The sequence below is a fragment of the Haliotis cracherodii genome, unplaced genomic scaffold (genome assembly GCF_022045235.1).
Source record: "Haliotis cracherodii isolate W230 unplaced genomic scaffold, xgHalCrac1.p SCAF_3, whole genome shotgun sequence".
Lineage (NCBI taxonomy): Eukaryota > Metazoa > Mollusca > Gastropoda > Lepetellida > Haliotidae > Haliotis > Haliotis cracherodii.
The window spans coordinates 54,691,433-54,714,930 of record NW_027266286.1 but is presented as its reverse complement, the minus strand read 5'-3'; the positions used below and the strand labels follow the sequence as shown (position 1 = coordinate 54,714,930).

Here is a 23,498-nt window from a genome sequence, read left to right as displayed (position 1 = left end):
TGTCGAGAACGACGATGTGTCTTCAATGTAGTTTGTGGTAGAAAAAACACGGCCGTTGGCAATGATGAATGGAGAAGAATAGTACTACAAATTCACCGTCTGTCTCTCCTTCTTTTCGCCTATTTCCTCTCTCTCCTATCATTTGTTTTTCTACCTTTAACTGTATCTACCGAATTACCCACATGTCTATCTTCTACCTCTTATTCATACTCTCTTGGCGTATGTCCTTCGCTCTCTCTCTCTCTCTCTCTCTCTCTCTCTCTCTCTCTCTCTCTCTCTCTCTCTCTCCCTCTCTCTCTCTCTCTCTCTCTCTCTCTCCAATCATTTGTTTTTCTACCTTTAACTGTATCTACCGAATTACCCACTTGTCTATCTTCTACCTCTTATTCATACTCTCTTGGCGTATGTCCTTCGCTCTCTCTCTCTTTCTCTCTCTCTCTCTCTCTCTCTCTCTCTCTCTCTCTATCTCTCTCTCTCTCTCTCTATCTCCAATCATTTGTTTTTCTACCTTTAACTGTATCTACCGAATTACCCACTTGTCTATCTTCTACCTCTTATTCATACTCTCTTGGCGTATGTCCTTCGCTCTCTCTCTCCTCTCTCTCTCTCTCTCTCTCTCTCTCTCTCTCTCTCTCTCTCTCTCTCTCATTTTTAAATTTGTGTATGTCATATGTACCGGTCTATCTGTAACTCACCACATCACCACACGTTGATGCCTGTCTAGCGATATATCTTAATGCCTATAAATATTTAACCTTCTTATGTCTAATTGTCTGCAGTTCACAGGTGTATTACAATGCTCTTCGTGTCCATTCACATAATTATGAACGCAGTCATTTACAGTATATTGTATACCTACACTGCAGTACATCTGTACAAAAATTATGCTTAGCATAGCAACACATGGGTACCCTGTAGGCTGTCCAGATGTTCGTGCTTGTCAAAACTCCTTTATCTACATATATATATATATATATATATATATATATATATATATATATATATATATATATATATATATATATATATATATATATATATATTGAATATAATGTATATTTAAAACTTATACACCTGATGACATCACTTGTTTATATATATACTGTGACACGTCGTTACACATGCTGCGGGTTGTTTCAGACGTATCCTATAGACATATCTCTGAGATAACATTTCCGTAGTAGACGAAGTTGTATATCGGCTCGACGCACTCGACTGGTATAGCCTTCCGCTGTTGGGTATCGCATTAAACATAAATTTGAATTTTGTTTTTACTATAGAGGAAGTGGTAATGCGTGTTTCTCTTCTCCACGTGCTCCTATTTATATCCCCCACCGGCATCCCCGCTGCGTTATAACCGCTCCTGGCTATAAATACTCGCGCACTCCTAATCGTGGCTAATGTCGGACTTATTCTTAGCTCCGAGGCTCCGTGTTATGTAATCGGCGGGAGCCGAGCATTGATGATTGTGATGGTATTCACGGTCGTTGTCAAATATAGACGCTTAATTACCACACGGTTAATAAACAATTCGGTTTGCGTTCCTTGCGGTTATCTGGGAATTAATGTTCCATGACAAGCATTTGGGTTTTTAGGCGTCTGTGATACAAATAACGTCAAAACGGGGATTCCGGTGAAGACTATGTCCCGAGTTTGCTTGTTTGTTGTAAGAGTCGATGACGTTGATGTTCGTGTGTTTGTGTACCCCCGACAGCGTGGATTGTTGTTCGTACTGTCAATCATTGGTTTGCCTGCTCATTGATGTCTCATCAAGTTTGAATATATAAAACCGTGTAAACATTATATTATTTTAGCAGCCGAATGAATTCTCATTAACTCGAAACCGTCGACTATACATCGAGCTATCAGAGAGAATAGATGAAGAGTAGTTAAAAACATCTACATGTAAACGATATTTTTACGGTTTTAAATTAGTACGGTTATCGCAACAACAGGGATTCATTATACAAACCATCAAATACTCACATAATGTGAATGCATACAACCACATACTGCAAGGGTTTTCTGTTTGTTTGTTTTTTGTTTGTTTGTTGTTTAACGCCACACTCAGCAATATTCAAGCTATATGACGGCGGTCTGGAAATAATCGAATCTGGACCAGACAATCCAGTCATTGACATCATGAGCATCGTTCCACGCAATTGGGATTGATGATAACCCGGATCTTCACGGGTCTACTGCAAGGGTATTCAGGTTATGCAACAAACTCTCGTTAATCCAGACTGCAGAGAAATCATCTGGATTATCACGTGTCTGGATGAACGAATCATAGGTAGCGCAATGTTCATTTGTATTATATTAACGCCCCCAACAAGGATCGTCAGGAAAGGCTATCGGAGTACAGATTAACCCGATTTCGCTGTTTATGCATGCGTACCCTTGAAACGGAAAGGAAAACCAAGCAAACCTTTAAAATGTGATATGTGATCAATGTAACATTCCTTCTCCGAGAGGCAATTGTTCTCGTTGAATAACGGAGCACGACATTTGCAGGGTTTATGTTTAGAGACGGATAATACAAGCCTCGGGGTTCACAGAATACCACCCATGAATTATCAGATACACGAAGCCAGTGTTACATAATGCCAGGAAGAATGTTCCGCAGGTACGTTTCTCACAACGATATATACATTATGTAACGCTGACGATATAGGGGAAATATGCAGCGAGCCCAGTGTATTTCTGTAAGTAGCATTTGGAGCTGGAAGGCAAACGATGTCCAAAATGTAACCCCCGATTCTCCTGCGCAAGTGTATGTAGAATGATATACACATTTATTGTAAGGGCTGTGTTTGGTTAAATGCAAATGCACTGCTTCTGTCGTGAGTCACGAGATCGTTATTCCATAATATAGTTATTATAGCAATGATGTGCATTATTCAATATAAATTGTCAGTGCAAGAGAATAACCAGCCTTGATTTTCTGCCGAAACAGATAATTCCACAAAGCTTAAAGTGCTAATAGTTATGAAATTATATGAATGGGCCACTGAAAATCAGTGATGACACCAGGTGTTCACGAAAAAAAAGGGTAAGCATGTCCTGCCCTACCGGTAACACCCGCCATACATACGAGTTAAAAGTTACCCACTTGTCTATCTTCTACCTCTTATTCATACTCTCTTGGCGTATGTCCTTCTCTCTCGTTAAAAAGTAAGTATTTATTGCTTGACGCAGCAGAGCAGTCAGTCCATAATGAATAATGTTACGTTTTGTTAATGAGCACTTTACGTGCGTCACAAAATCGTTATAACATAACGCAATATATGGTTGCTGAGATGTACATTGTATGGGTGAGTGAGTGAGTTTGGTTTTACGCCGCTTTTAGCAATATTCCAGCAATATCAAGGCGGGGGACACCAGAAATGGGCTTCACACATTGTACCCATGTTGGGAATCGAACCCGGGTCTTCGGCGTGACGAGCGAACGGTTTAACCACTAGGCTACCCGACCGCCCCATTTTATGCAAGTCCATGAATTATATTACGTTTTGATAACAAGTCCTTAATTATATATTGGTGGACTTCTTCAAACAAGCCTTCTCAAACGCAGTAGATCTGATGGTTACTTCAAGAACGCTTTTCTCTTCTTATTCGTATATTCAAGGTATGTGTTTATTCAGGGTCCGCTTCAGTCGGGGTATGTGTATACGGTTGTTCATTGTATGCGTTTATTAAGATATGCATTTATTCAAGACTGTGTTTATTTAGGTCAGGCGTGTTTTAGGGCATTTAGGATGTACAAATTCCGTTAGTTCAATGTTTTCGGGTATGCGGTATTTCCCTCTCCGACGACCAAAAAGCATATACACATTCGGGATAATTGAATATCGCTCCTTTATATAAAAAAATATCAGGGTTGTTTTCTTGCCCTTTACTCGCATGTTAAACAGCCATACAACATCAGTACAGGCATCGGGTGTCGAGAATCTCACGGGAATACCTGACGCCTAAGTTTTCACATTGAACTAGGGACACGGGTGACCGGAGCGTCTATTCGCCGTAATTCACCGTGGTGGTGTTGCGTCTCTGAGGTGCGCTCGGATCCTATGATCATGGGTTGTAGTCCACGATCCCCCTGATAATGATACTTGTCTTGTCAACACTATAACGGTAAATGTATAAGACCTGCATCACTTCGGGGTTTCCTCCCACATTAAACGGACACGCTGTGATACAACTGAAGTACTTTTCAGAGGCTACTCGTGAAGATCCGGGGTAGAATAGGTCTTCAGCAACCCATTCTTGCCGTAAAAGGCGACGATGCTGGTCGTAAGAGGCGACTAACGGGATTGGGTGGTCAGGCTCGCTTACTTGGTTTATGCATGTTATCGTATCTCAAATACTTATATCGATGCTCATTATATCAATCACTGGATTGTCTGGTCCAGTCTCGATTATTTACAGACGGCCGACATTTTGCTGGAATATTTTGCTGGGTGCGGCGTTAAACAACAAACAAACAAAACTGTTCGTAGGTGTTAACCCAACTCGTTTCGACCTAATTAAAAGTGAGTGAAAATAAATTATTCATGTAGTTACAGTAATTCAAGGGAACCTACTTCCCTTAATTCATTTGATTCTCTTCATCACCGTGCATCACGCGACTTGTATTCCAGTTGATTTTTTATTGTACCCAATGATACACCAAGGTCCCATTGAGTTTACAGATGACCAATGATTGGTATGTCATTGACAAGGAAATACATTATCCTTTTGGTAAAGACATCTTAATGAACACTTCGTCTCATCTTTGTTCTTGTACCTTCTTTCGAATTGTTTTTATTGATATATGTGTCGTGTATGACTTAAATGTTTGAGACCCGTGAAGATCCATGGTAGAATAGGTCTTCAGCAACCCATGCTTGCCGTCAAAAAGGCTATGCTTGTTGTAAGAGGCGACTAACGGGATTTGTTTGGTCAGGCTCGCTGACTTGGTTGATGCATGTCATCGTATCCCAAATACTTAGATCGATGCTCGTGATATCAATCACTGGATTGTCCGTCCAGACTCGATTATTTCCAGACCGCTGTCATATAGCTTGAATATTGCTGAGTGTTGCGTTAAACAACAAACAAACACAAAATTTAGATGAATGACATCGTATTTATATTGAACTGTGACAAAGACGGACATCGGCTTTTTTTCTTTCTTCCGCATAAAAGACACACTAATAACTTTTAGCGAAACATATGCATGCCATATTACGAACTGTAAAATATGTTAAAAATTACATTCACATCTGGACATCTTTACAAAATGTCTAAGAAGCTTCTAACGATATATTAATTATCCTGCAGAATTCTTCAAATACTGTAACGCTCTTACCCGACAGTAGTTTTAACCATTTAGCATACCAAATATAATGCACGTATTAAATACAGTCATATTATCTAGAAAATCTTCGTGTCACTAAAGGGTTAATACGTTCAAGTTTCATCGTGTTTTTGTCTGTGTTATAGTTTATTAAGCGATACAGTCAGTCAGACAGAGCATGATACTCCGTGAATGAGTGAGTGAGTATGGTTTTACACCGCTGGAATATTCCAGCAATATCACGACGGGGGACACCAGAAATGGGCTTCACACATTGTACCCATGTGGGGAATCGAACCCGGGTCTTCGGCGTGACGAGAGGACCCTTATACCACTAGGCTACCCCGACGCACCCTACTACTCTTGGATACCCAGAGACAATATTTATAATCTGGAACCATGAGAAAAAGTACAATTATTGAAAACAGCGAGAATCCGCATGACCGCGCCATTTTATCACAATATTTGCTCTAGATATCTCTCATTCGCGTTATTGTCTTGTTTGTCGAGAACGACAGTATACGACCTATGAACATCTTATGAAACCTCGAAATATAGACCAATGGAACAACAATACGAGAACGTCCCAGACACTGTGTCATGTGCAAGGAACGGTGTTTTAGAAATGAAACGGTATGTAAGAATATTTACAGATGTCATATCGTACAAAATGTGTTTTTTTTCTATAAACGCCATTATATAAGTTTGTGTATTCAATCAGAAATAAATTCATATTTAACACATTTGACGTTTATACACTTCTAAATGTATTCCAGTGAATTTACACCCAGATATTACCAAATTACTGTTCGATGCGGCATTACACAAATCGTACAAATAAAAGCGAAAAAACTACGCTTCCATGGTCATAGCAAATTTCTCGTGAAAACAGATGTTCGCTAAAAGATTAGCTTATCCTGCCCCACCGGTGGCACACATGCAAAGGCAAGTCAATTGTTCACCTAAACAAATGGGAAATATGGCACAAGTCAAGTCAGGGAATTGCATCAGACATAATTCTGTGTTCGAAAATGTCAGCGTATCCTGCTCCATCGGTGGCACCTTCACAAACACATGCAAAGGCAAGTCAATTGTTCACCTGAAAAAATGGGAAATATGGCACAAGTCAAGTCAGGGAATTGCATCAGACATAATTCTGTGTTCGAAAATGTCAGCGTATCCTGCTCCATCGGTGGCACCCTTCAAAAACAAAAAGACAAAGGCAAGTGAATTGTTCTCTTGAACTTACGCGATGAGTGTACAATCGTCTCTGGCACTCATTAATAATTCAGCACATGATGTGTATTATGTGTCTGTCAGGCAATGATAGCTTTCCGTCAATACGTTTTGTAATGCGGTCAAATGTGCATTCGTCAGCATGGCCTTACAGAGACCTAATTCACTAATGAACATGATCGATGTCGGCGGAATTAATGAGGCATATCGTCCACGGGAGGCCTACTATTGAACTGTAATACGGCGGCAGGCTGGTTGGGTTTCGTTGGGCTATGAATGGAACATGGAAATGAATGTTTCCAGTTGATTGCCGAGCTTCATTTTATACCGACAATAGTTTAGTCATCAAATCAGGATTTCTCAGGCCTTGCAGAACATTAAACACGATCGTTATGGTTGTGTTGATAATTATGGTTTATGGATGTTTGATAATTTATAAATAAACGTTTTCTATGCTAATTTATTCCCACCACAAATATCCTAAGTAAGACTATTTTGCAATTACTAGTGTTGACTTTTTACAACTAAAAAATTACTAGATTAATAAATTTGAATTTTGAATATACATGTATATGTATGTCTTCTAATAACCATCAAACAGCCAATTTCCTGCCACTGATCTATCGACATAAATATGAATTAAAGGAGACCAGTGAGACCGCCTCATCTGTTTCATATTATTACATCTATGCATAAAGATTCAGAGTGACAAAACACTATCCACAAGACTGTATGGCAAGAGGGGTGACTTCAACTTTCCAATAGTCAACTTTCCCTTTATGTCGATTAATATTCCCGCAGCTCCAGCCTTTGGTGTTTACATTTCACAAATTTTTCACACATTTGAGCATGCTCTTTCTACCAAGATTTCACAGAGCGTTATACGAATCTTCCTCAGAAGTTGTTGTATCAAGGTTATAACATAACATAAAGTAAAGCTTTCAAAATGTTTTACTGTATTCTTTTGGATGACATTTCCCAATTTGACAACAAAATATGTCTGATGCAATTCCCTCTCTTGACATGTACTATATGTTCCCGTGTTTTTTTCAGGTGAACAATTGACTTGCCTGTGCATGTGTTTGTGACGGTGCCACCGGTGGGGCAGAATAGCCTCATCTTTTAGAGAGCATCTGGTATGATCACTGTTTGACAGTGATTCATAAACACATGCTCATGATATAGTCGGAATCATACATTTTGGCAGAGATTTCTTATGCGCATGGAAGGAGTTTGGTCGCTTTTATTTTCATGAGAAAATCAGCTAACAACATTATATTTCCCTGGTGGGTGACAATTTCTTTTTTTTTCGGATATACCGCCCCCCGAGTTGACATTTAGATGTACCTACACTACATACATTTTGTCATTCGATTAAAAATACCATTTTGAAAATATCGATAATTATTTTGGCAGTGTATTCTATTTCATGATTTTGACAATAATAGAAAAATTGTGTCATAAACCTCAGTTTAGCTGATATGTGTTATGATGGGAAGGAGTATGTCTCCTATTTCTACAGGTATATTCATTAACTTGTATCTTTGCCAGCAGGTACTTGAACTTGATTAAGCTTGTTACTGCGTTCATGTACTTTTTGTTGTTTTATACTATTTAATGCCGCAGCTATATTCGAGCTATATGACGACGGGCTGTAATTTATCGAGTCTGGATCAGACAAACCAGTGATTGAAGAAAAAAGAACCAACGTCCTGTTTATTGATATTGATCACGCTTCATACAGATATTGATACACCTGCACATGCACCTGCGAGGGTGTTCTGTACAATAAGCTTTCTTGATTCTTTATTCGTTTACGTACGCTCCAATTCACTAGTTTTATGGCTATCGAACTCAGTGTCGGTCGTTTAAGAGAGCAATGAAATCAAATGGTACTATGCCATATTTTCGGACTTCCATGGCTATTAAGGTTCGAGGGCTGTAGGTTCCGGTCCGAGGCTATCTCGAAGATGATTCCGCCATTGAAATATCAGCAGAACAAGATACTCGTCCCTGCCTCGAGGGTATGATACTAGGAGATAAAGCACCACCTGGGTGATAGCGGGGCTGGTGGGGGAGGGTTGAGGAGGTGGTGGGGGTGTAGGGAGGGGGTCACGTAACCTGCCATGTGGGCCATGTTAACAGTTCGCTCACACGGCAGGAATTGTGGTGGTTGCGTCATATGGGAGCGGTGCCGGTCGGGGATCTGGGACACAGTTATATTTGCGGCGTGTGAAAACCTGCACATGTGTGTTTGTTTAAAGCCAGGTTTCAATACTGATGGAACATACTGACTTGGTGATATAATGCTGTGACAGATATAGTAGGAAGTTGTTACTGTGATAGATGGTATTGAGGAGAGACTTCGTAAATTATCTTTCTATTCATCCATCCATCCATCCATCCATCCATCCATCCATCCATCTATCTATCTATCTATCTATCTGTCTATCTATCTATCTATCTATCTATCAATTTTCTGCTTTAACTTGCATTTTTTTTAAACGGGCCTCATGTACACGATAATCAAATTATCAATCTGGAAGTTGGGTAAAATAAAACTACACAACATATTGTACAAATCCCCATAAAATTAACTGGTCACATTGTCATGATAAATAAAATTATGAATCTGATAAATGGGTTACACAGAACACTATAATTTTATGTATGATTATATATCTATATGTGTTGTTTAAGGCTCAGCTGTGTGATGTCGGTTTGTAAAAAAATGAATCCCGACCAGAAAATCCAGTGATTAATATCATGAGCATCGATCCGCGCAATTGGAGTGCGGTGACATGTAATGAATCAAATCTCAGCCCCCGTCGCCTTTTTATGATTTTTAATGTCATTAAAGTATTACATCTGACGAAAATGTTTTTGTGGTCGAAACAGATCTTTTTAAATCACTTCATTGGTTTTTATGAGTTTCTTTGTTCCTCCACTACAGCGAGCTGGAACCAGCGATCATATATACTAAAAGCCCCTTGTGGATTGACAACTCGTTTCCTTGACAACTCATTTCCTTCACATTGCGTATACTAAACTGTACAGCGGTAAAAGATGACGACGTACGCTGTAAAGAGTTGCGTCCCTTATGCGGTCCAGAATCCTATAGTTCGAATCCAGAGTAGCTCTGATATTGCTTCTTAGTTTTTCAGCACCATTCCCGTGCTCGTGGCATTTACAAAAATGGTGAACATCGCATATATCAATCTCTTTGGGATTCCCCTCACATTAAGCTGATACTCCATGAGGAATACCCAAAAGCCACATGAACGACGGTCTTGGACGTGCACTGTCTTATGTGAAAACCACAAATGTGGTTATGGTACTCAAACATCAGACATCGTAATCCTAAATCAGGCCGAATCTGGGATTCGAACCCAGGATTCTGGCACGACTAAGGGACACAACTCTAGAAATGCTGAGGAAAATGCAGTGCATACCCCTAGCACTTGGATATCCAACCCATTGTCTGCAGTAAAAGGCGAGTTTGTTGCATAACCTGAATACCCTTGTAGACCCGTGAAGATCCGGGTTATAATAGGTCTCCAGGAACCCATGCTTGCCCTTAAAGGCGACTATGCTTGTCGTAAGAGGCGACTAACGGGATCGGGTGGTCAGGCTCGCTGACTTGGTAGATGCATGTCATCGTATCCCAATTGCGTGCATCGATGCTCATGATGTTAATCACTGGATTGTCTGGTCCAGACTCGATTATTTACAGACCGCCCTCATATAGCTGGAATATTGCGGAGTGCCGCGTTAAACAACAAGCAAACAAACAAACACCCCATTGTCAAAGAGTAACGGCCCCATAGACCACAGGTACGACCTTGCTCCAAAGGATTTCCAGGAAGATAACACAGCCATTAAAACATTGGCCATAACTCGGTCCGTCTACTCTGGCGAGGTCTTCATCTTCAAGCCTCCTCTCAGTTCCCTATCCTAATATTATTACCGTGATGAAACGCCTTGGTATTTCCGGAGCTATAAATACACTCATTATAGATACCTAATTATCAATACCATTATACCCAATTGGAGTTCATGCACTGGAATCTGCAGCACACAAGGCCTATGTACAGACGCTGTGGTGTAGCAGCCTACAGCAGATGTTTAATTTTATAACAAATTCATAATGAGCCTCAATTGGAGAGTTTTCCCCGTTAATTAGCAATTAGGAGGGTCTGATTACCTAGTTCTTATGAAACCCTGATAAGAACACAGAGAAACCGGTGGCCAAGAAATATCAAAGGGGAGACAACTCGTGGTAAAATTTGACAACGATTAACAGTATATCACAAAACAGTTATCATGTGATGATAAGACATTTGTATTCGGGGCACAGGTGTCGCTGTCGCTAAAGCACCTTTATTTGCCATGCAGTGGTGTTCGACGTACTTTAAATGAGTCAGACACCTATGATCGTGGGTTCGAATCCCGTATTATGTTTCTAGGTTTGTCAGCACCAGACCTGTGTTAAACGTCTAGGACGTGCATAACGTTAACGTTGTCGTAAGAGGCGACTAATGGGATCGGGTGGTCAGGCTCGCTGACTAGGTTGAAGCATGTCATTGTATCCCTATTGCGTTGATCGATGCTCATGATATCAATAACTGGATTGTCTAGTCCAGACTCAATTATCTACAGACCGCCGTTATATAGCTGGAATATTGCTGAGTGCGGCGTTAAACAAAAAACAAACAACAACAAAAAACAAACTTAACGACCTAAGATCATAATTCACTTCTACATCCGTTTTGGTGTTGAACATTATGAGGGTTTTTTCAAATAAAGTAGAAACGATTTAAATAACATTTGGCTCACGGTGTCACGCGTATCTACTGGCACTGTGACTAATCAACACAAAGCTGAAAAGTGTAGAAAGTTATAACAACTTGAAGTCTATTTCCTATTTAGCTGAAGCAATTTTAATCGTCTTTATCACGATGACCGTTATAGAAATGGCTCACTGGTGCTTAGATAGTGTGAAGTGTCGGCTTGGAGATGGCATTTCTGCGTGAACACCTGACCATACTTGGGGTAGCATTAAGTTTGAAATGTTTGGGATATTCCCACGTCTTGAACATGTGTGTGTGTTTCCAATTTACTTCCGCCATTCCGCGCGTGTCTGTGAATGTAAATATCCCACTCCACGTGCCCTAAAATCTCGCGCAATTCATGCAACACGGGAGCATGCGCGGTGCCAGTCAGAATGTGCGGACGAAGCGTAATAGGTCCTCAGGATTTCATTACATTCAAATATTTATATACCCTACAAGCAAACGTTGATTTGTGGGCATTGCAAAATAGATAAGAGTCAATTTAGTATACTCCTTAGAAGAGAATGCATTTTAACTGAAGCTTAGCAACAACAATTTTAATTATTTTAAGGTTATATCTTAGTTTCGCTTGGTGATCTGATTGTTTAATTTATTTTAATCCTGCTAAAGAGGCCACATACGATATATACCACTTGAAATCGTCATCGTGTCATGTGACTCATGATTTGCCATTGAGTTTTGGGGGAAAGCCTTATTCTCTTTTCAAAATGGATAGGGGTAGAGGTGCGTATTTTAATATTCCCGTTCCCAAATTTTCAAGAACTTGGTCAAACATGTAGAGATCCGACTTGTTTCAAGATTTAATTTCTGCATCCTTGTCACAGTTGTGCTGCTCTTTGATAAATGACTATATGAGCCGAAGGTCAACTGACCATTTGTGAGACTGGACAGATCACATATGAAGAATTCAGGATACGAAAAGACTTTCTTGATTAACGTTTAGAAGTTTTAGGATCACGTGCACGTACCGGAAACCAACTGAACTTTAGGTTCATTGGTCAAGGATAAAAAGATATTCATAACGTCATTGAAACTTTCACCCGTGAAGATCCGGGTCAAGATAGGTCTTCAGCAACCCATGCTTGCCATAAAAGGTGACTATGCTTGTCGTAAGAGGCGACTAACGGGATCGGGTGGTTGATGCATGTCCTCCCTATCCCAATTACGTAGATCAATGCTCATGATGTAAATCACTGGACTATCTGGTCCAACTCGATTATTTACAGACCGCCGAATAGCTTGAATATTGCTGAGTGCGGCGTTAAACAACACATAAACAAAAAGACAATAATGTATTGCATCTCTACCCACATTTAAGACAATCCCTGCAACTTTGTTTTAAAATCGGATCAAGAACAAAAGTGTCGAAAGAACGTTACTTTTGTGCGGCATTAAACAACAAACAAACAAACAAACATTAATAAAATTATATAACACCCGAGCCATCACTATGTACCCATTATTGGGTGTTACGACATTTGTGAATCCTGATGGTTCCACTGGTCAAGGCCACGTGTGTGACTGTATATGTGTTATCATTTGAGGTTTGACTGACCGGTGTCCGTGTATTGCAGGACGCTATGAAGCTGGCCATGTTGTATGGGGACCGTCCCGTCCAGGCTAGGTGCCTTCTAACCTTCGCAGACATCCACAGGAAGCGGAACGACCTGGAGGTGCGTATTGGCCGTATTGGTTGTCCTTGGCGTATTGGTCGACCATGACGTATTGGACATACTACAGTTTGTTTTCTGTAAACATATCCTCCATAATAAAGTGTAGTATGTCTCCACAGCTTCGTTTTGAGCCCTATACGAATGACAAGAGTATTTCATTTGTGTGTGTGTGTGTGTGTGTGTGTGTGTGTGTGTGTGTGTGTGTGTGTGTGTGTGTGTGTGTGTGTGTGTGTGTGTAGCTGCATGTGATGATAAGACATTTGTATTCGGGACACTGGTGGCGCTGTCGCTTAAGCGCCTTTATTCGCCATGCAGTGGTGTTCAACGTCCTTTAGTTGAGTCCGATACCTATGATCGTGGGTTTCGAATCCCGTATTATGTTTCTAGGTTTGTCAGCACCAGACCTGTGTTAAACGTCAAGGACCTGCATAACGTAAACGTTGTCGTAAGAACCGACTAACGGGATCGGGAGGTCAGTCTCGTTGACGCATGTTATCGTATTCCAATTGCGTTGATCGATGCTCATGATGTCAATCACTGGATTGTCTGTTCCAAACTCGATTATCAACAGATCGCCGTCACATAGCTGGAATATTGCTGAGAGCCGCGTTAAACAACAAACACACGAACAAACAAAACAAACAAACTTGTTAGCCAGCCCAGTCTCGATGTTTTACAGTCAGCGGTAATGAAATGGGTGACAGCGACATGAAACAACATGTTTGTTGTTTAACGCCGCACTCAGCAATATTCCAGCTATATAACGGCGGTCTGTTAATAATCGAGTCTGGACCAGACAATCAAGCATTGTGGCCTGTTACGACAACCAAAGGTTGCTGAAGACCTCTTCTAACCCGGATCTTCACGGGTGGAAACAAAATAAAGGTTATCCGACGGTGATATATTTGATCCGGGTATCATAGTTGTATTTTGGTCCATAAGTGTGCAGTTTTCGCGACTCTTATCAGCCCAGTAAAGTTTTGAAAGCGTTTGTAATCTTTTGGTCAAATCCAATTTTCAAGTGTATACTTTCTTTCGTATGGAAGTTTTTCCCGCCTCGGTATCATCGGACCAGCCAATCCAGTGATTGTCAATTGACGTCATGAACATTGATCCACGCAATTGGGAACGATGGCATGCATCAACCAAGACAGCGAACCTGACCACCCAATCCCGTTAGTCGCCTCTTACGACAAGCATAGTCGTCTTTTACGACAAGCATGGGTTGCTGAAGACCTATTCTACCCCGGATCTAGACGGGTCTTCTTCTTAGTAGATTATATTGTATTATATACGTAGATATAAGTATGGTCTATCTTGATGTAAGTATAATCTTCTTCTTTTTGCTTAGATTGTGACACTAATACGCTTCCATAATTTTCTAACTTAATCCTCAGTAAATAGATTTTCATTGATTACTTCAAGGAATATCACGGGTGTAGGTGTGTGTGTGTGTGTGTGTGTGTGTGTGTGTGTGTGTGTGTGTGTGTGTGTGTGTGTGTGTGTGTGTGTGTGTGTGCGTAAAACAACACTCATTCTCATACATGAATATACTTTTGTATACAGGAAACCGAATCAAATGTTCCTTTGTGGTTCTGTACATTTGGTTTCATCTTGACATGATTCTGTATGTGTCTTTCCAGCGAGCCAGCCCTCGCTATGAGTCGGCGTACAGCATCATGTCTGAGACAGGAGACCGTCTGGGTCAGGTGGAAGCCCTCAGTGGGATGGCCAAGACAGCAACGAGTCAGCGGGACCTTGCCAAGGTAAGGCGGTTATAGTTATGTCTTGGTTTACGGATCCACTGAGATCAGGGATGTCGAATAAAATACAGTTTAAGCATTTTTTTTATGAACGACGAACCTGAAAACGAATAAATTGTTTCCTTGTTTGACGGGGGCACGGGTGGCCCAGTCGTCTAAGGCACCGCGATTCGCTGTGCAGAGTTGCGTCCCTTGGGCACACCAGAAACCTATGATTGTGGGTTTCGAATCCCGGTTCGCCCCGATTATGTTTCTAGGTTTGTCAGCACCATACCCGTGCTCGTGGGTTTCACCGAACTGGTAAACGTCTGAGACCTGCATCACTTCGGGCTTTCCTCCCACATTAAGCTGACACGCCGTGATATAACTGGAATACTGTTAAAAGCGGCGTTAACCCCAACTCACTCACTCACTCCTTGTTTGACTGAGAAAAGTCGTAAATGTTCAGTGACCCGTAACTGTTTGCTGAAATACTATTCATGGTTTCACCTGCTCTCTAAGCAGTGTGTGGTTTTGTTCCCACGTGAACGCTTTAACAGTTAGAACATCCATGATCCATTACCATTGGATAAAGATGATTATATGAAACATTTTATTCAGTATTGGATTGTTTAGGTCTCAACCTACTGACTCTATTTCTATCAAAAATACTTGTAAATACTTGAAGAGTCAACTACAAAAGAACTGTTTGGGCCAAAAAATTACAACTGCTAATCCAAACCCAGCCCGACCACCGACCCCCCAACACACGCACCCTAAAAGTTCTATTTTGTTGTTCAACGCCGCACTATTCCAGCTTTTTGACAGCGGTCTGTAAATAATGGAGTCTGGCCCAGACAATACAGTGATTGATACCATGAGCATCGCGGGATACGATGACATGCATCAGCCAAATCAGCGAGTCTGACCATCAGATCCCGTTAGTCGCCTCTTACGACAAGCATAGTCGCCTTTTACGCCCCTTAAAAGTAAGCAGCGGGTCTGAATCTGTTTCTTCGGATAGTCGAGACTGGTTATTCTCTGATGTTTATATTTCTATTTTTATTCCGCACACCGACCATAGCTTTTGAGTTATAAATGCGTAAAACACCAAATGAAAACAGATAGGCCTAAATGTTAACAAAGAAGTCTCATCTTGATGTGGAACACAAACAGTATGGGTAGTCAACGGATGTCTAGACATTATAGCACTGTTCATTTCAAATTCCTATTTTAGCTTATGTTCGTTGTGCCAGTGAATGGGGCGTTCGAGCGGTTAATTTGGGGAAAACAAACTTTAACTGAACAAAGAGAGGGGGGTAGCGGATTCGTAACTGATTTTAATAAATTATAACATGTAAATTTTAAAAGTAACTTTGCATTTGCCTTTGGCAATGTCAACACCCGTTAATCCGATTTACTACATCCAAACTATAATTAAAATTTTGTAATCTCGTGTTGCTTCAGCATTATCACAATTGTTATCGACACAGGAAATTAGTCCGTAGATATTATGCAAGAAATGACACGGAAAAGAAAACTGGAAACGTTAACACGATATTGGTCGATTAAACTAAACCTCTAGGAAAAAGAAAGTATACACTTGAAAATTAGATTTGACAAACAAAATACAAACGTTATCAAAACTTTACTTGGTTGGAAACAGTCGCCGAAACACTGCAAACTTAAGTCCGTAGACATTATGCAAGAAATGACACGGAAAAGAAAACTGGACACGTTAACACGATATTGGTCGATTAAACTAAACCTCTAGGAAAAAGAAAGTATACACTTGAAAATTAGATTTGACAAACAAAATACAAACGTTATCAAAACTTTACTTGGGTGAAAACAGTCGCCGAAACACTGCAAACTTAAGGTCCGAAACACAACTAGGATACCCGTATCAAATACATCACAATCGAATGACCATTTCTTGTTTGTTTCATTTTTAACCACCATCATTTTTTTTCAGTGAATGGATGAAGTGGGTTCATTGACCTACATGTGTAGCTGAACTTGTGAACTTCTCAATTTATATTTACAAATTCATACTACCATATGTGAATTATCGACCCCTCTCTGACTACACTGTACAAAATTAACTTAATATATTCACATATTTATTACTTGGACGAATTGCGTTTGTATACTTGCATGTGCATAACAATGCAGATCCTAAAAATTTGCATTATATTGACCTATTCATTATTGACATACAATTAATCATAATCATAATTCTCCATTTTCATGTTCCATTTATAACAGAACAAACGTCCCCCAGTCTATCGTATTTTGACTTCATTGACACAATAGTTTCACCGAATCAATCATCTTCATTTGTGAATGGGAATTGACGTTTGCGTTGTATGGCGGTTGTTATCGCATAACCGACACGTGAATACAAACCTTTAACGCCAGAGAATAACCAGGTCGATTATCCGCCGAATCCAATGAGCGTTAAAGGCGAAATAGCGGTGCAAATGATATGAATGGATGAATGAAAATCAGTAATGACACCAGGTGTTCGCGAAAAGGGCAAGCATGTTCTGCCCTACCGGTAGCTCTCACAAAATTTACAAGTATAAAAAAGTAAATGTTTGTTGTCTGAAGGCGCACAGCTGTACTCCTGCCACACGACGGTGGCCTGTAAACACATCAGACAATCAAGTGATGGACCAGAAAACAACCCAGTCCCAGGATTGCTAAATAAAAGCCACAAACCCCCATCCATATTCATAAAAGATCTAGTGTACGATTCCAATGATATCATGAGAATAAGTTACGAATTACTATTAAATCTTGATGATAGCAGGTGTTCGCAAAAAGGAGAGTGTATCCTGCCCCACCGGTGGCACCCGCCCCAAACACATGCAAAGGCAAGTCAATTGTTCGCCTGAAAAACACACGTGAAAACATGGCACAATTCAAGATAGGTAATTGCATCGGACATCATTTTTGTCACTGATTTGAAATGCCCTCCCCATGTCTACCATAAAACGTTCTGAGAGCTTAAATGTCGTAATCTTGATCAAACAACTTCCGAGAAAGAGTCGTATGACGCTCTTTGAAATCTTGGAAGAAAGCGAATGCTCGAATGAGCCTCAAAATTTGTGAAATGTAAACACCAAAGGCTGAAGCTACAGATATATGCTGGACATACAGGGTAACACGTCATATGAATGGTCCATCTGCAACTGGGCACACTATATTCAGTGCCCATGATGTACTATCGACAACTGTAGAACGATGCGAGTGATTATGAGTTAGTCGCGGTAAACGTCGTGTTAAAACAGTATTTCAGTTACGTAAAGTGACGCTGGCTCCAGATGTTAACGACTTGGTGAAACCGACGAGAAATCCCAATAGATGACATGATCGTCTCTCTACCATGTACACACACTAATGTTTATAATTTGCCCGGGATGTGTAACACATGTGTATAGCAGTGTGACACATGTGTATAGCATCCTGACGTGTGTGTATATTCACTGATGATTTACCTGATACTAAGTATAAGATTTCAGCGTAGAATAGTGTAATGTATATACACTTCTTGTCGTTAAAGGTGCGCTACGATTCTCTCAAATCGGCAGCGTGTCGTATTGGTGTGGTCGCATCCTCCTTCAATGTCAACCTTGACTGCTTCTCAAACGTCGTAAAATGACGCTACAGAAAAAAACATCTCCCTGAACATGGAAACCAAGTACCTCACTTACTCTGAAGATGACAACCCGTGTATCTCACTCACTCTGAATATGACAACCGTGTAACTCAGTCACTTTGAATATGACAACCGTGTGTCTCAGTCACTCTGAATATGACAACCGTGTAACTCAGTCACTTTGAATATGACAATCTGTGTATCTCACTCACTCTGAATATGACAACCTGTGTATCTCACTCACTCTGAATATGACAACCTGTGTATCTCAGTCACTATGCACATGACAACCGTGTATCTCACTCACACTGAATATGACAACCCGTGTATCTCACTCACTTTGAATATGACAACCGTGTATCTCACTCACACTGAATATGACAACCCGTGTATCTCACTCACTTTGAATATGACAACCGTGTATCTCACTCACACTGAATATGACAACCGTGTATCTCACTCATTCTGAATATGACAACCGTGTATCTCACTCACTCTGAATATGACAACCGTGTATCTCACTCACACTGAATATGACAACCGTGTATCTCACTCACTTTGAATATGACAACCGTGTATCTCACTCACACTGAATATGACAACCGTGTATCTCACTCACTCTGAATATGACAACCGTGTATCTCACTCACTTTGAATATGACAACCGTGTATCTCACTCACACTGAATATGACAACCGTGTATCTCACTCATTCTGAATATGACAACCGTGTATCTCACTCACTCTGAATATGACAACCCGTGTATCTCACTCACTCTGAATGTAACAACCGTGTATCTCACTCATTCTGAATATGACAACCGTGTATCTCACTCACTCTGAATATGACAACCGTGTATCTCACTCATTCTGAATATGACAATTAATCCTTGTATCTCACTCACCTTGAATGTAACAACCGTGTATCTCACTCACTCTGAATATGACAACCTGTGTATCTCACTCACTCTGAATGTAACAACCTGTGTGTCTCACTCACTCTGAATATGACAACCGTGTATCTCACTCACTCTGAATATGACAACCGTGTATCTCACTCACTCTGAATATGACAACCCGTGTATCTCACTCACTCTGAATGTAACAACCGTGTATCTCACTCATTCTGAATATGACAACCGTGTATCTCACTCACTCTGAATATGACAACCGTGTATCTCACTCATTCTGAATATGACAATTAATCCTTGTATCTCACTCACCTTGAATGTAACAACCGTGTATCTCACTCACTCTGAATATGACAACCTGTGTATCTCACTCACTCTGAATGTAACAACCTGTGTGTCTCACTCACTCTGAATATGACAACCGTGTATCTCACTCACTCTGAATATGACAACCGTGTATCTCACTCACTCTGAATATGACAACCTGTGTATCTCACTTACTCTGAATATGACAACCTGTGTATCTCACTCACTCTGAATATGACAACCTGTGTATCTCACTCACTCTGAATATGACGACCGTGTATCTCACTCACTCTGAATATGACAACCTGTGTATCTCACTCACTCTGAATATGACAACCTGTGTATCTCACTCACTCTGAATATGACAACCGTGTATCTCACTCACTCTTAATATGACAACCGTGTATCTCACTCACTCTTAATATGACAACCGTGTATCTCACTCACTCTTAATATGACAACCGTGTATCTCACTCACTCTTAATATGACAACCGTGTATCTCACTCACTCTTAATATGCCGACCGTGTATCTCACTCACTCTGAATATGACAACCTGTGTATCCCACTCACTCTGAATATGACAACCTGTGTATCTCACTCACTCTGAACATGCCGACCAAGTATCTCACTCACTCTGAACATGCCGACCGTGTATCTCACTCATTCTGAATATGACAATCTGTGTATCTCACTCACTCTTTATATGACAACCGTGTGTCTCACTCACTCTTAATATGACAACCGTGTATCTCACTCACTCTGAATATGACAACCTGTATATCTCACTCACTCTGAATATGACAACCGTGTATCTCACTCAATCTGAATATGACAACCTGTGTATCTCACTCACTCTGAACATGCCGACCAAGTATCTCACTCACTCTGAATATGACAACCCGTGTATCTCACTCACTCTGAATATGACAACCCGTGTATCTCACTCACTCTGAAGATGACGATCTGTGTATCTCACTCACTCTGAATATGACAACCCGTGTATCTCACTCACTCTGAACATGCCGACCAAGTATCTCACTCACTCTGAAGATGACGATCTGTGTATCTCACTCACTCTGAATATGACAACCTGTGTATCTCACTCACTCTGAACATGCCGACCAAGTATCTCACTCACTCTGAAGATGACGATCTGTGTATCTCACTCACTCTGAATATGACAACCCGTGTATCTCACTCACTCTGAACATGCCGACCAAGTATCTCACTCACTCTGAAGATGACGATCTGTGTATCTCACTCACTCTGAATATGACAACCCGTGTATCTCACTCACTCTGAACATGCCGACCAAGTATCTCACTCACTCTGAAGATGACGATCTGTGTATCTCACTCACTCTGAATATGACAACCGTGTATCTCACTCACTCTGAATATGACAACCTGTGTATCTCACTCACTCTGAATATGACAACCGTGTATCTCACTCACACTGAATATGACAACCGTGTATCTCACTCATTCTGAATATGACAACCGTGTATCTCACTCACTCTGAAGATGACGATCTGTGTATCTCACTCACTCTGAACATGCCGACCAAGTATCTCACTCACTCTGAATATGACAACCGTGTATCTCACTCATTCTGAATATGACAACCGTGTATCTCACTCACTCTGAAGATGACAATCTGTGTATCTCACTCACTCTGAAGATGACAATCTGTGTATCTCACTCACTCTGAATATGACAATCTGTGTATCTCACTCACTTTAAACATGAAAATTAATCTGTGTGTCTCACTCACTCTGAACATGACAATTAACCTGTGTATCTCACTCACTCTGAACATGACAATTAATCTGTGTGTCTCACTCACTTTGAACATGACAATTAATCTGTGTATCTCACTCACTCTGAACATGACAATAAATCTGTGTGTCTCACTCACTCTGAACATGACAATTAATCTGTGTATCTCATTCACTCTGAACATGACAATTAATCGGTGTATCTCACTCACTCTGAATGTGACAATATGTGTTTCTCACTCACTCTGAATATGACAACATGGTTATTGCCATGTCATCACTGTTAAACGTCATCAGTACGCTTAATAAAAAATCGTTCAAGGAGACAAACTAGCTTTACCTAAAGAAAAACGTTGATCAATTTAACAATTTCACTGTGCCCCGATAGATGGGACATTTACCACATTCGTCGTTATAGCGGGCGTTTTGCTTAGGTAGGCAGTAAATTGCAATAGCAATGTAAACTATATAGTGCACACATCAGCACAATTAAACACGGGATAGGTGTCATGTATCAAAACTTCGGAAGTCAACAATGACCCGAGGTGATCCGGGGCACTTGAAAATAACGAAAACAGCACTTACACAAGGTAATATCATTTGCGCATGCGCGTGTTTAACTTGACAGGATCCCATGTGACGAATGTTACATAGGATATGACAAGATCATCACAACATAATACCCCACGTGCACATATACATAGTTTTGTTAATTACATGGGACGAATCTCGCAAGAAGCCAGTTCCTGGCCACATCGGGACGGCATCATCTGCAACTCCAGAGAGCGTTTCCCACAGAAAAAATCCGTTTATTTTGGTCTATAAGTCTAAACTTGAAAACTCAATCTAGTATTTAGAAGCATGCTCGTGAATCCCAACCAATGAGGTAACAGACCTGTCCCAAAATAACGCGCTCGTGCGCTTTGAGATGGAGCTGAGGAGTGTGTGAGCGAGGCGATGTAACGCGACCTCCGTGGGAAAGCTCCGGAATGTTCTGCTCTGGTCTTTTTATAGTTCCTGATTGCTGTAGGTCTTACTCGTGTTTTCGGTTGTATTCGGGATAACACAAGGTGCTATGTTTAGCTGTGGGATCGTTACGTGTAGCCCCAGTGCTGATGTGTGTCCTCAAAGAGCATAATGTATTTCAGGGTCTGAAGCTCACCTTTCGACTATTGGACAAAGTCCATTTCACTTTAGGTGACGGATTGTGCGCCGTTACCACTGAGTGATTGAATGACGATTTACGCCGCACCAATGTTCCGTCTATGTGACGGCGTCGTGTGTCCAGTTACTCCTAGCAAAGAAGTGGATGACAGCATTAAGAACGATCCATGTCATGTATCACTGGGGCACGATCATACATCTGTGAAGATCCGGGACAGAATGGGTCTTCAGTAACCCATGCTTGCCGTAAGAGGCGACTGTTTGTCGTAAGAGGCGACTAACGGGATCGGGTGGTCAACCTCCCTGACTTGGTTGATGTATGTCATTGTATCCCAATCGCGTGGATCGATTCGCATGATGTCAATCACTGGATTGTCTGGTCCAGACTCGATTATTTACAGACCGCCGTCATACCGTTGGAATATTGCTGAGTGCGGCGTTAAACAAAAACAAACAAACAACATTAGTCACGATACATATTCCGAGGTACACAGCGTAATACAGCAGTTTTCATATGATTGAATATAGTATACCCGACACACTCCAAGTAATACATTACCCGAGTGTACATTCCCGAAAACTACATTCTAGTTCAGCCAGTTAAACCACGTAACAAGGTTGACAGAATATGGCATAATCTATTGACAACAGTACTACAATGGGAATATCTACTGTGTACACACAAGTATGAGTGAGTGAGTGAAACAAATTTTACATCACATCGGCAATATTTCATCCATATAGCGATGAGAACAAGGTATTAGATTTAAAATATCTATCGACAAAGGACAGGTATTGCCAAGGGCAATAGTAAGGTTTCTTACCTGAGTGAA

General features: G+C 40.7%; 1 protein-coding gene across 2 annotated transcripts in view; it reads left to right on the top strand.

Moving 5' to 3' along the window:
* LOC139475769 (43 kDa receptor-associated protein of the synapse-like) overlaps positions 1-23,498 on the top strand; it is a 38,733-nt gene that overhangs the window by 10,663 nt on the left and 4,572 nt on the right. Inside the window, exons 2-3 of one of the 2 annotated variants that reach the window (XM_071258975.1) lie at positions 13,002-13,100; positions 14,744-14,866. In XM_071258975.1, the coding sequence (XP_071115076.1) occupies positions 13,002-13,100; positions 14,744-14,866 (222 nt within the window). The remainder of the gene's footprint in view (positions 1-13,001; positions 13,101-14,743; positions 14,867-23,498) is intronic. The other variant, XM_071258976.1, reaches the window with a different exon arrangement.